This window comes from Polypterus senegalus, chromosome 4 (genome assembly GCF_016835505.1).
Source record: "Polypterus senegalus isolate Bchr_013 chromosome 4, ASM1683550v1, whole genome shotgun sequence".
NCBI lineage: Eukaryota > Metazoa > Chordata > Cladistia > Polypteriformes > Polypteridae > Polypterus > Polypterus senegalus.
The window spans coordinates 244,935,504-244,948,605 of NC_053157.1; the positions used below are offsets into that span (position 1 = coordinate 244,935,504).

The 13,102-nt window shown below is 39.8% G+C and overlaps 1 protein-coding gene across 1 annotated transcript in view; it reads right to left on the minus strand.

The window, feature by feature from the left end:
• Window positions 1–704: 704 nt before the first annotated feature.
• The window catches only part of LOC120528983 (tripartite motif-containing protein 16-like), a 39,635-nt gene continuing 27,237 nt past the window's right edge, over window positions 705–13,102 (minus strand). Inside the window, exon 5 of the mRNA XM_039753049.1 lies at window positions 705–2,472. Coding sequence (XP_039608983.1) covers window positions 1,935–2,472 — 538 coding nt within the window. The 3' untranslated portion in view covers window positions 705–1,934. The remainder of the gene's footprint in view (window positions 2,473–13,102) is intronic.

The window sequence follows — 13,102 nt, forward strand, 5'->3', positions numbered from 1 at the left end:
ATAAAATCCGAAAGGCAGACGCTACGATGAGAGGACTGGCCGCGGTAGGTGCCGCTATTAACTCCACAGCTGCACCACTTGACTGCTGTAAACTCCCCCTTCCAGGTGATATAGAAGTAAGAAATCACTTCAAACGCAGTCTGAGCTCAGTAAGGATTTTAATTTCTGTTGCTGTGGTCTGTAAACAAAGTTAAATAAATACGCTCAGTCATAACATTACATTCAACTATACATTTTAACTACTCTGAACGTCTAACGTTAACAAACTTTTTAACCTGTTTATATTAAATTACCTAGAATAAACTTACTTTTCAGCAATGACGCACAGCATTAATGACTCGGGTTAAATAGGAAAAAGGACAAACTGATATTACAACGTTCAGTAAGTAAACAAATCAACGAAAAAATAACGAAGCATTAACTTTTACTTGGAAGTATGTAAGAAAAAGTTCAACAAGTGCTTTCTAATGTTCTGCCAATAGAGGTCGCCATTTAGCCTGCAAAGCTAATGACAAAATTCAGAAATCTGCACTAAATATCCATTTGATCAAACCCAAATCTTTCCTCCCCCTCAGCCTTGCCATTCATTTAATATTGAGAGTGGCCACTAGAGGGGGCAGTTTGGCTACAGAAGAATCAGCTCACCTGTCAGCTCTGAAGGTCATGTGACTGTGTGATCGTGTCTCTTATTTTACTCTTAATTCATTTAAATCTTAATTAGTTTTAGATATAATATTTAAAGTTCTTTATTTCAGGTGTTTTATTCTTGTGTTTTTACTTTATTCTTATTTCTTTTACACTGCACTGTATTCTGTTCTCCCCCTTCACTGCTGACCTTTCCCATGTGTGTAATATGGCGGGTGTCCACTAGAGGGCGCCACTGCACTTCAGTCCCACCCCTCAGTCCTCCTGTTAAAGTCTCCATTCGTCTGACTCTCTGATTGTTTCTCATTCTCTCCTTTCATGTTTCACTGCTCAGGATTTCACTGAATGCTTTCTGCTTTTATCTTTGAGATTTCCTTTTTGTATAAATTGCTGTGTCATATTCAGAGTGGCCACAAGAGGCAGTAGTGTGGCGACTGATCAATCAGTGACCCCTTCTGTCCATTCCTTGTCTTTGTCATCTGCTTTTCAATTTCAGGTTTGTGGACAAGGTGGGCCAACCCTGGATGGGGTGCCAGTCCACTGCAACGCCACACATGTGCACCCATGTCAAGTGTGTGCCAACTGACCAAGAATTCATTTTTTGAAGATGTTGGAGCTTTCAGGGTACCAAGAGTGACAAATCTGGGGACAAGGAGGAGGTACAATTTAACTTTTAATGTGACATCAACTAAAACACCAAACTCTGTCAGTATGGCTGACATCTGACTGACCGATGAGTCCTCGTCTTCAGACATTCACAGTGAATTCATTCTGAAGTGAAGGACCCTTTAAGTGACCAATGGAGGGTCACAACATGTCTGATGAGAGGACAACACTCCAGTCCCCTCTGTCACTCTCTGCTCCTACATATAGTCACTATTCAAGAGCTCTCCATACTGAGTCTGTATAGCGCCTTTCAGTTGTGCTGATCCAGCAGGACCACACACCTGTCCTACTTAACAGGTGACATTCAGTGACACTTGGGTACCTCAGTAGTTGTTGGGGTGTCAGTCTGAAGGACATGTGGCTGTGAATCAACAGACTGGTATTTGTAGGTCTGAGGTGTCACCGCCCCTCACTATGACACACACACCTGATTGGCTACTCAAACCCAATAATAATGGTGACCCTGACAGCCGCACTCACCCCGAATTCTCATCCACAAATTCAATCACAGAGGTGTTGCCCCTCCAACCCATCCATCCTTTTAAATTAATTTCACCCTAAACTATAAACTCAAAGAGGACCTGCGCTTGTGGGAACATCAAGTGACTGGTGGAGGGTACTGGTCAGTGGTCACATGGTGTCAGATGGCTGATTGATACACTGCAGTTAAAACCAACATAAAACCCTGGATAGAGGGGCTCAGTGAAGGAGGTGTTGATCCTGTGCAGGAGGGTCATTGTGTGTGAGACGCTATAAAATGACAGAGAGCCAGCAGGCCAGTCCAGATACACACCTATTCTGGGGCTGTAGGGGGCGCTGATTTCAGTCCACTTGTTATCGTGATGCACTGAGTACTGGGAATTTAAACACTGCAAACACCACGACTTCTTGTTGCATCCAATGAGGCTCGTGTTTTTTCCTTTCCTGCTAATTCCTTTATATGCGACTCCAATCTTCATGTAGTGTCCACTGCACTCCACCTCCCAGTAACAGCGAGTCCCAGTCAGAGCCTCTCTACACAGAACTTGTTCCCGGCGTTCAAATCTTTCAGGATGTTCAGGATATCTAGTCCATGTCCCCTCCCATGTCACCTTCTTGTTCCCTTCAGACAGATGGAGGTCTCTGTGTGCCATGTTGATGTCCAGTGTGAGGGACAGAAGTCTGAATGGAGAGAAAAGAAAAAGAGTGAGGAAATCTGGGAGTGTGTAACGGGACTGGGGACGGAGCACAACACAGACAATTAACAAGAACCAATCAGGAGCTGCGCTGATGAGACACTAATAGTAAAGAGCTCATCTGATTGGACAAAATCTGTGGGGATTAAAACTAAAATTCTGGAATCACAATAAATCCGAATCCCTTTTATTGTTCAGTACTTCATGTGCAGGACTCTGACTTGGTAGATTTGGAGCTCCTTATAACAGAACACAACATCACAGACAAATAACAGAAATAGCTGAAGTTAAAAAGACAAACTTCAAACCAAGTGGTAGAATAACCCAATTATAAAGGAGATGTGCCGATAGTGATGTGCCGGTGAGAGTGTGAGTGTGGAGTGTGTATTCCCATGTCACATACACATGTCCTCACACTGTACACACACACACCTTCACACAGTCTCTGACAGAACACATGAAGACACACAGAAGACAGCTAAGTCACTGCTGGGCGAGGCTGTCGCTCTGGCTAAGAAACTCTGGAGGTGTCTGTTAGTTTGAGTTTGAATTGACTGAAGCGTTTGGGAGTTTGTGTGAAGAAGTGATGAGCTGCTGAGATGAGTCTGTGGTGGTCCTTATGACACGGTTAGTGACACGAGATGTCTACAGGTCTGCACAGATGAAGAGCACAGCAGACCTCACCACACGCTCTCATTTATTTATGGAGTGTGACGTTGGTGAGCCAAACCAGACACCAATGGAGAATGTGATTACACTTTCATTACGGCTTTGTGAAACTGAACGAGGATTGGCTGTGAAATATTTAATTTCTTTATCTGGCGTAAGAAGTCAAATCACCGCTGTTCCTTCTTAGTGATGTGGTGGTGTTCATGTCCCAGCTGAGAGTGTTTGTGATTCTTGTGCTCAGAACTTTGAAGGAGTCCACCATATTGACTGCTGAATCATTCATTTCTAGTGTCAGAGGTTGTAACTGCTGTTTGTGAAAGTCAATGGCCATTTCCACTGTCTTAGGGGTCTTGAGCAGCAGGGTATTGAAGGTCACCAAGACACAAGACAAGACCCCTCTTTTCTAGAAGGTGTTTCATTGCCGTTAGTAATTAGACCAATAATGGTGGTGTCATCAGTGAACTTAATGATTTAACTGAAGATCAGTGGACCTGCAGTCAATGAGGTACAAGGAGTAAAGTAGGGAGTCTGTCCAAAGCCTTGAGGGGCACCTGTGCTGATACAGAGACAGTCTGAGAGGTGGGACTCCAAACAAACGTATTGTTTCAGGTTCATCAGAAATCTGTAAATCCATTCAAAGATTAAAGGATTCATTCTAATGTGTAGAAGTTTAGTTAACAACAGCGTAGTCCTAATGGTGTTAAAAGCTGAGCTGACGTCTACAAACAGGATTCTGGCAGAAGTTCCTTTACAGTCCTGGTACACGAGCACAAAGTGAACATCCATGTTGATGGCAACGTCCTCAGATCAATGTGCTCGATATGCAAACTAAAGAGGGTCAAGATCAGTAGCAGTGACAGACTTCAGATGGCTTAGAAGAAACCATTCAAATATTTACATTAAAACTGATAGGCCTGTGATCAGTGAGGCAACTTATTTTATCACTTTTATGAACATCAAAATGAGATTTAAACCAAGCAGATCGAGTGAACTGAGCGAGAGACAATTTAAAGATGTCTGCGAAGAGAGGAGCGAGCAGCCTGCACAGGTTTGATTGTGTCAGGTGAGACAGAGTCAGGGCCGGCTGACTTCTTACACTTCTGTGCCATAAACAACTTCCTGATGTCATCATATTCTTTCATAGAAAAGGGAGAAGAGGGGGAGAGGCTTTGTGAAGAAGTGGCTGCTGATAAAATCACCTCAGAGCTGAAGGAGATGAGGGGATGAAAGGACTCAGCAACTTGTTGGTCAAATCTGCCACAGAGCTTGTGATGTTTGTCATGGAGGGATGAAGAGTCTGAGTGAGCATTGGGAGACGACTTTTAGGAATTAGTAACTGACTGAAGGCTTCTACACACAGAGGAGCGACTGTCTGCTCCACAATGAAGCTCCAGTTTATTTCTGTGTTTCCATTCAGTGTATCGGACTGCGTTGTTTAGCCGATTCCTGGCCAGTCTCTAGGTGGCATTATCACCAGTTTTAGGGGCTTTTCCTTTCACCTGATGGAGATTCCTTAGATCTTTGGTGAGCCACAGCTTTCCATTGTTATAAATCACAATAGATTTGCTGGGAATGCAGACCTCTTCACAGAAGCTGATATGAGATGTCACAGTGTCAGTCAGCTCATGAATGTTTAAAAATGTCCCAATCTGTCCAGTCCAGACAGTCTTGTAATGCTTCACCTGACTCATAAGTCCATGGACTAACAGATTTCTTTACTGGTTTAACTGGTTTTAGCCTTTGTTTATAAGTGGGTAGTAAGAGTAGCATAACGTGGTCAGAATTACCTATCGGCGCATGAGGTAAAGCCCGGTATGTGCCCTTCATGGTGCAGTAGCAGTCATCCAAAGTCTTACCATCCCTGGTGGGCCATTAAACAAGATGTTTGTATCTGGGAAGGTCGATGGTGAGGTTTATGTTATTAAAGTCACCATCACTGTAATCAGGGAGTTTCCATGACTGTTCTTCTAAGTAGTGATGTAATCTGACAACTGCAGCTGTGCTTCATTAACTGAACTGACTGAGAATTAAATGTTTGTAATGAATTGTCATAAACTTGTGACTGACAGCTCGATGATTTACTAGCCAGAAAACAAGATGGCCACTGAGTCCTGAGAGATGTGAAGTTCATCAAGAAAATCATCATGGAATAATCTGAAGCTACTCAGTCATTAAAGGAGACAATTCATTCAGTAGAAATTCATTTTAAAATCATCAAAAGATGTTGGTTCAGAATAATAAGAAACACAAAAAAGAGTTACTGAACTATAAAAACTCAATTCAGGACAGCATGATGGCTGAAGAGTTGGAGCTGCGGCCTCACAGATTGAGCTTCATGACTTTGAATTTGGTGTCCAGTGGTCATCTTTGTCATGTCAGCGTGTTCTCCTTGTGTCACTCCTGGTTTTCTTCACACAATCCACAGACGTGCATGTTGGGTGAACTGGCGACTCTGAATTGGCCTTGTGTGGTTGTGAGCACCTGACTTAACACAACGCAGCCTGAACTGCATTAAACCAGTTTGTCAATGTTGCGTTAAAATCACTGCAATGTCTATTTGCAATCGCCATTGAAACACTGGCAATACACTGTCGAAATGCTGATCAGATAAATGGGATTATCAGAGAAAACCTTAAACATTAAATTTCTCTATATGCAGATGATATGGTACTGTATATACTGTATCAGACCCACAAAATACTGTGCCTGCAGTCCTAACAGTACTTACAGAATTTCAAAAGATCTCTTGACTTAGAATTAATTTGAATAAAAGTGTACTCTTTCCAGTGAATTCTCAAGTATACAATATCTGATTGGACACCTTCCCTTTTATTATTGCAGATCAGTTTAAATACCTCGGGGTAAACATCACAAGTAAACATAAAGCTCTTTACCAACAAAATTTCGCCGTCTGTATGGAAAAAATTAAGCAAGCCTTGCATTTTTGGTCAACCCTTCGTCTCACTTTAGCTGGAAGAACTAACGTTGTTAAGAATAATATCCTTCCTCAGCTTCTCTTTTTATTTCAAAACATTCCAATATACATCAATAAATCATGTTTTAAGCATTTAGATTCAATCATAACCTAATTTATTTGGAACCTAAAACATCCACATATCTAAAGAGCGACCCTACAAAGGCCAAAGGCAGAAGGTGGCATGGCTCTACTTAACTTTCAGTTTTATTACTGGGCAGCAACTATACAAGCTATAAAAACTTGGATACGAATAGAAGAACATACACAGGCTTGGTCCACAATAGAAATAAAATCCTGCAGAACTTCTTTATATTCCCTGCTTTGTGCCCCAATAAATTCAAGTTATTGCCAATATACTAATAACCCAATTGTGCTTCACTCACTCAGAATATGGAACCAAAGTAGAAAGCATTTTAAGAATCTCTGCACCTCTGCAAGAGAACCACCTTTTTCAACCTTCACAAACATGCAGTTTTTAATGTGTGGAAAACATTTGGAATTAAATCACTTAGAGATCTTTAAATAGACAACGTCTTTGCATCCTATGAACAATTACATTCCAAATTTAACATTCCAGCTACACATTTCTTTCACTATCTTCAAATTAGAAACTTTGTTAAGCAGAACCTGCCCAATTTACGTCATCTTCCACCTTCCTCTATGCTGGAAAAATATTGCTCAGTTTGGAGGACTCAGACAGCATTTCTGCAATATTTCTTTTCTTTTATTCTATTATTGTAAAGCACTTTGGCCGCAGCATTACTATGTTGTTTTAAATGTGCTATATAAATAAATAGCAGAATACCCGCGCTTTGCAGCGGAGAAGTAGTGTGTTAAAGAAGTTATGAAAAAGAAAAGGAAAAATTTTTAAAATAACGTAACATGATTGTTAATGTAATTGTTTTGTCATTGATATGAGTGTTGTTCTCATATCTATATCTATATTAAATATATCTATATATATATATATCTATTTCTATATCTATATATATATATCTATATATACAGTGTATATATATCTATATATATATATCTATATATCTATATATATATATATATATATATATATATATATATATATATATATGTGTGTGTGTGTGTGTATATATATAGCAAAATACCCGCGCTTGGCAGCGGAGAAGTAAAAAGAAAAGGAGACATTTTAATAATAACGTAACATGATTGACAATGTAATTGTTTTGTCATTGTCATGAGTGTTGCTGCCATATATATAGTGATCCCTTGCTGTATCGCGCTTTGAGTTTCGCGGTTTTGCTCTATCGCGGATTTTATATGTAAGCATATGTAAATGTATATTGCGGATTTTTCGCTGATTCGCGGATTTCTGCGGACAATGGGTCTTTTAATTTATGGTACATGCTTCCTCAGTTTGTTTGCCCAGTTGATTTCATACAAGGGACGCTATTGGCGGATGGCTTAAAAGCTACCCAATCAGAGCACGTATTACATATTAACTAAAACTCCTCAATGCTATAAGATATGCCTCCTGTGCGGTGCTCGATTGTTAGCTTGTGTCTGCCTCTCTCTCACCCTCTCTAACATTCTCTGCGCCTGACGGAGGGGCTGTGAGCAGAGGTGCTGTTTGCACAGAAGCTGTTTACCTAGTGGATACGCTCCTCTAAGAAATGCCGCTTTATCGAGGTGCGTCCAAAAGCACACTTATTGATTTTTTGATTGTTTGCTTTAATCTCACACTCTCTCTCTCTCTCTCTCTCTGACGTTCTCTGCGCTTGACGGAGGAGATGTGAGTAGAGGGCTTTTGCACAGAGGCTGTTTGCTTAGAAGATACGGACGCTCCTGTAAAAATGCTGAAAGGCTACCTTCGCATTGATCCCTTCATTGCCGCTGCTTTATCGCGGTGTTTGCATACTTAAAAGCGCAACAGCCCTATTGATTTTTCATTGTTTACTTTACTCTCTCTCTGACATTCTCCGCTCCTTACGCACACTTTGAAGAGGAAGATATGTTTGCATTCTTTTAATTGTGAGAAAGAACTGTCATCTCTGTCTTGTCATGGAGCACAGTTTAAACTTTTGACTAAAGGGTGTTATTTCATGTCTAGAGGGCTCTAATAATGTTAAAAAACGTATTTAGAAGGTCGTAAACAGGTTTTCAATGCTCTAACTGCGAAAATATTAGATTTATAAATAAAGAATCCTACTTCGTGGAAATTCATTTATCTGTCTGGAGCGGATTAACCGCGATAAACAAGGGTTTACTGTATAACTGTGCGGAGAATATTTATAAACAGTGTGGGAGAGTTTCTAAGGGCTTAAAATATATAAAAATAATCATACAAACATATGGTTTCTACTTCGCGGATTTTCACCTATCGCGGGGTTCTGGAACGCAACCCCGATCGATCGAGGAGGTTATATATATATATATATATATATATATATATATATATATATATATATATATATATATATATACGTACATGTGTACATATACACACACACACATATACTATGGGGTGCCAAACAGGCAAATAAATTGATTTTGTGAATATATAAAGTCAAAACTTGAATATATAAAGTCACTGTAGGAATATATAAAGTCAAAACTTTTTTCTGAATATATAATTATATATAATTATTTATTCCGACAGTGACTTTATATAATCAAGTTTTGACTTTATATAGTTAAATGTTGTCATCATTGCATAACTTTTTCTTTACCATAGAAATTTAAAGACTAAATTCAACTTCCATTCCTAACAAAGATATTTCTGGCGACTAAATAGAACCTACTTATATCCAAATTTGAGCTATTGAGCCGTCGCCTGCCTGCCTGAATAAGTCACCGTCTCTTCGCTCTTACTTTTTTAAGTTCATTTAATCATGGCTACTGGCGGAAAAATTATAAAATGGAAGGAGGATTACACTGAGTATGGCTTTACCAAAACAATTATTGATGGTGAATAAAGTATCGATTATTCATAAAGCTTCAATTGGTGATCTGTTTTTCTGTGTTAAGCTCATATTTTTTCATACTTCTTCTCAAACCAAGGTGGTGTGAGGGTAAAATGAATCGGGATGCGCTGATCAATGTAATCGGTGTACCAGGAAATCATGCATTGACAGAAGTTCCCCTTTGCTTGTATTGCAAAGTGTGATTAAATGTGTGATTTTTTAACGCATTATGGAGCACATGCATCGAAGCTTCTCAGCTGTGCTTGTGCTAAGAAAAGGAAACATTTTAAAAATAACGTAACACGATTGTCAATGTAACCTTTTGTAAGTAGTTCCTGGAGGATTCAGTGTGGAGAAACTCTAGAGACAGCGTGTGTATTAACTTGTGGATTTTTCTGTGAGTATTTGGTGGCAGTGTCACAAAGTCGCTTCCATAACACTGCGTGCGTAGCTGGAGCTCAGCTCAGAGTGAAATGAGGTGAATGGGAGGGCGATGATGACGTGACTCCCCACCCGCCTTAACTGTCAATCCCCCACAAACACAGTCTCTCGGAATTTGCATAAGCACAGACCTTCACATGCAATTTTAACTTAGTTACAAAGTGATCAAAACTCTCGTTTATATCCTGCGTCCTCTCATTAAACTTGTATCCCGCATTACCTGTGGGCATGTGAAACGCCAGCGGCAGCCTGTCTATGAACTTAATTTAAACTTTAGGTTTACACCTTGCTTTGTTTCCGAAGCAGCAGCACTCATTAATATGGTTGTATATGTCATTCGCTCGCTTCTTATTGTTTCACTGCCTTCTCAATTATATAATGCATGTTTTCTTCAGCGCTTTTTGGAGCTCTTCCTGGTTTTCTATGCACTCCGTTGACAGTCAGTTCACGTGATTACGTGGGAGGCATGATGATGTCACACGAAACTCCGCCCCACACGGCTTTCGAGCTCAACTCCATTACAGTAAATGGAAAAAAATAGCTTCCAGTTATGACCATTACGCGTAGAATTTCGAAATGAAACCTGCCCAACTTTTGTAAGGAAGCTGTAAGAAATGAGCCTGCCAAATTTCAGCCTTCTACCTACACGGGAAGTTGGAGAATTAGTGATGAGTCAGTGAGTGAGTGAGTGAGTCAGTCAGTTAGTCAGTCAGTGAGGGCTTTGCCTTTTATTAGTATAGATTGACATTGACATATAAAATTATTTTACAGTCCCTCCCTTTCAAAGATCCAAAAGGACAATGGGAAAAAATCTCTTAATCAATATATCAGAAAAGGAGTGGAAAATAGCAATGCAGAGAATTCATTTGAGCTCCATATGCACAAAACATACAATTATTCAACTCAAAATTATATATCAAGCACATCTGTCTCACCTAAAACTGTCCAAAATGTTTCCAGGGTGAGAGCCAACCTGTGAATGCTGCAATCAAGTCCCAGCCTCACTGTGTCACATGTTCTGGGCCTGCGCCAAATTAACATCATTCTGTTGAAAATCTTTAAATGCCTTTCAGACAGCCTTGGTCTCACAATTGCTCCTAACCCATTAACAGCTGTGTTTGGTGGGCTCACAGAGGGGCTTAAAGTGGAGAAGGACAAACAAACTGTGATTGCATTCACTACACTTTTGGCATGCAGACTTATTTTGCTAAACTTGAAGAATCCTAACTCTCCTCCTTTAAGTCAGTAGGTAACTGATGTTTTAAATTATTTGAAATTGGAAAAAATCAAATTCTCAGTTAAAGGATCTGTGCAGAACTTGTTCAAAACCTGGCAGGATTTAATCAATAATGTTTTAGAATAATCTCTTAAAGCACTGAGGAAATAGATTCTCTTCCCATTTTTTTTTTCTTCTCCATTTAACTTTATCCGCTTATTAAACTCATCAATTTATTTATTTTTATTAGCTTTAAGTTTTACTCCGTTGGCCATGCTGTCTTTCTCAGGGGTGGTGGTTGATTTGTTTTCAATCCTATTGTTTGTAAAAATTGATCTATTTGTATGGAATAATTACAATAAAATTAAAAAAATTTAATTAAAAAAAAAATCACTTCAATGGCCATGATGGTCTGCTGAGCTGAATGAATCCTATTTTTATCATTATATGTCACCTGTCACATCTGTCTCTCTACTGTTTTTGTCACCGACATGCCCCCAGTAGCTTTTGTTCCTCTCCACTTTTTGAAGAAGAATCCTAATTTTCTGTCAAATAAGTGTAAACTGACCACAGTGATTGCCATCTGCCAATCTTTATTCCACAGAGAAGACTCTTTGGTTTTTATTTCAGACACTACTTTAACCAGGGACGTTCTTAGGCATATGTGAACTACGCATCATCCTAGGGCCCCGACCCGGCCCCGACTTACAATATTTGTTTTTTTTTTTTTTGTCGGGCTGTGGGCCTGGGGCCCCTGTCATGCTCCTGGCAATGCAGTCATCTGTGCCAGTCCCAGGAAATTCAGTTCAGTGCATCTATTAGTCTTACTAAAAATAGCAATTTATTATCCAAATTGTAATCTTCACCTAAATCCCTAATAATATTGTCACGCTGTCTTAATTTTGCCAAATGCACTATAGCAAATGTTAATTTTAGATGTTCGTTTTGGATTCGTTCAGTGAGATCCCCATAAAATCATGAAATATCCCTATATTACTGGCCTTTACCAGATTCAGAACAAAATCGATATTTTACCACTGTGCATACACACAAGTGTACATGTAGGCCTACTGGTCATCTAAGGCCTATTCCGGACGTTTTATTAGAACACCTTCCTGAGCTCCAGGGGGTCTTTGCCCACCCGGAACCCCTCTCCCCCCCAATCCAGTGTCAGCACATTTCAGAACCGTGTAAGGCACCAAAACTGCTAAGAACGGCCCAGCTGCAACTTCCAGCTCTTCCCATGGATGTTGACTTGGATTCATTTTAGAGCTCATAGAGGACCACATCAGAACATTCCAATGTGATTTCCTCCATATTTGGGTGGTCTTACTTGTCTGGAGGATCCATGATGTGCAGTTCAGACAGAGCTTTGTGACGTTTGCTCCAGAATGTCTTGATGATCTTCTCATTTTATTGTGCCCTGCACAGATTCAGCACAGCAGCCCCCTAACATTAATGAGCCTTCTCCACGTTTTGTGTATTTTCTTTGAATCCTCGTTTTGTTTTCTGTAGACACAGAGCTGCTGTGAATTACTATAAAGCTCTCGTTTAGTTTCATCAGTCCAAAGGAACTTCTCCAGCACTGTGGCTTGTCAACATGTGTTTTGAAAAAAACTCCAGTCAGTTATTTATTTTATTTTTGTAGTATTGGTCTTTCAGAAGTGGGGTCTTCTACAAAGGAGCCCACTTTCATTCAGTAAGTGATTGATGGAGCTACTTGAAGCTGTTGTACTTTGATATTGGTGGTCAGCCTGAATCTCTCCTGATGTTTGCCTTTGTTCTTTCTCCACCATTAAAGCTGTTCTTCTGGTCACTTGGGGGTCCATTTTCCATCTGTAGTGGCATTTTGTGTGTTTGGCTACAGTCCAATGGACCTTCAACTACTTGATGTTAGTTACTGAGGTCACAGGAACATGAAGCTCTGTAGAGATTGCCTTGTAGCCTTTACCTTGACCATGCTGGGCTGTGACCTTCTTCCTTTCCCTCTCTTCTCTTATCCATGTCCAGTGTGATGCACACAATGACTCACAATGACAAAGCTTTGAGAGGACTGGTTGACTGAAGACCACTGTGATTCTCATGGTGGACTGATTCTTATAAAATGATATCTATTAACATCTAATGGCTTACACAAAATTTTCCAGGCCATCTTCTTTTGGTTTAATTCCTACAATGTGTTTAATCATGAATAAATAACAAATTTCGGCTCTATGGAGAAAAGAATGGCAAATGTTGAATAATTTTGTTAGATTCAGCTTATTTCACATGAATTTATGATTCTTTTTTAATCCAACACTTTTGGCTGTGTCTGTATATCCATATACTGTTTATGTATATGTTAATGGTGGAGGACATTGTATATTTTATGTTAAGC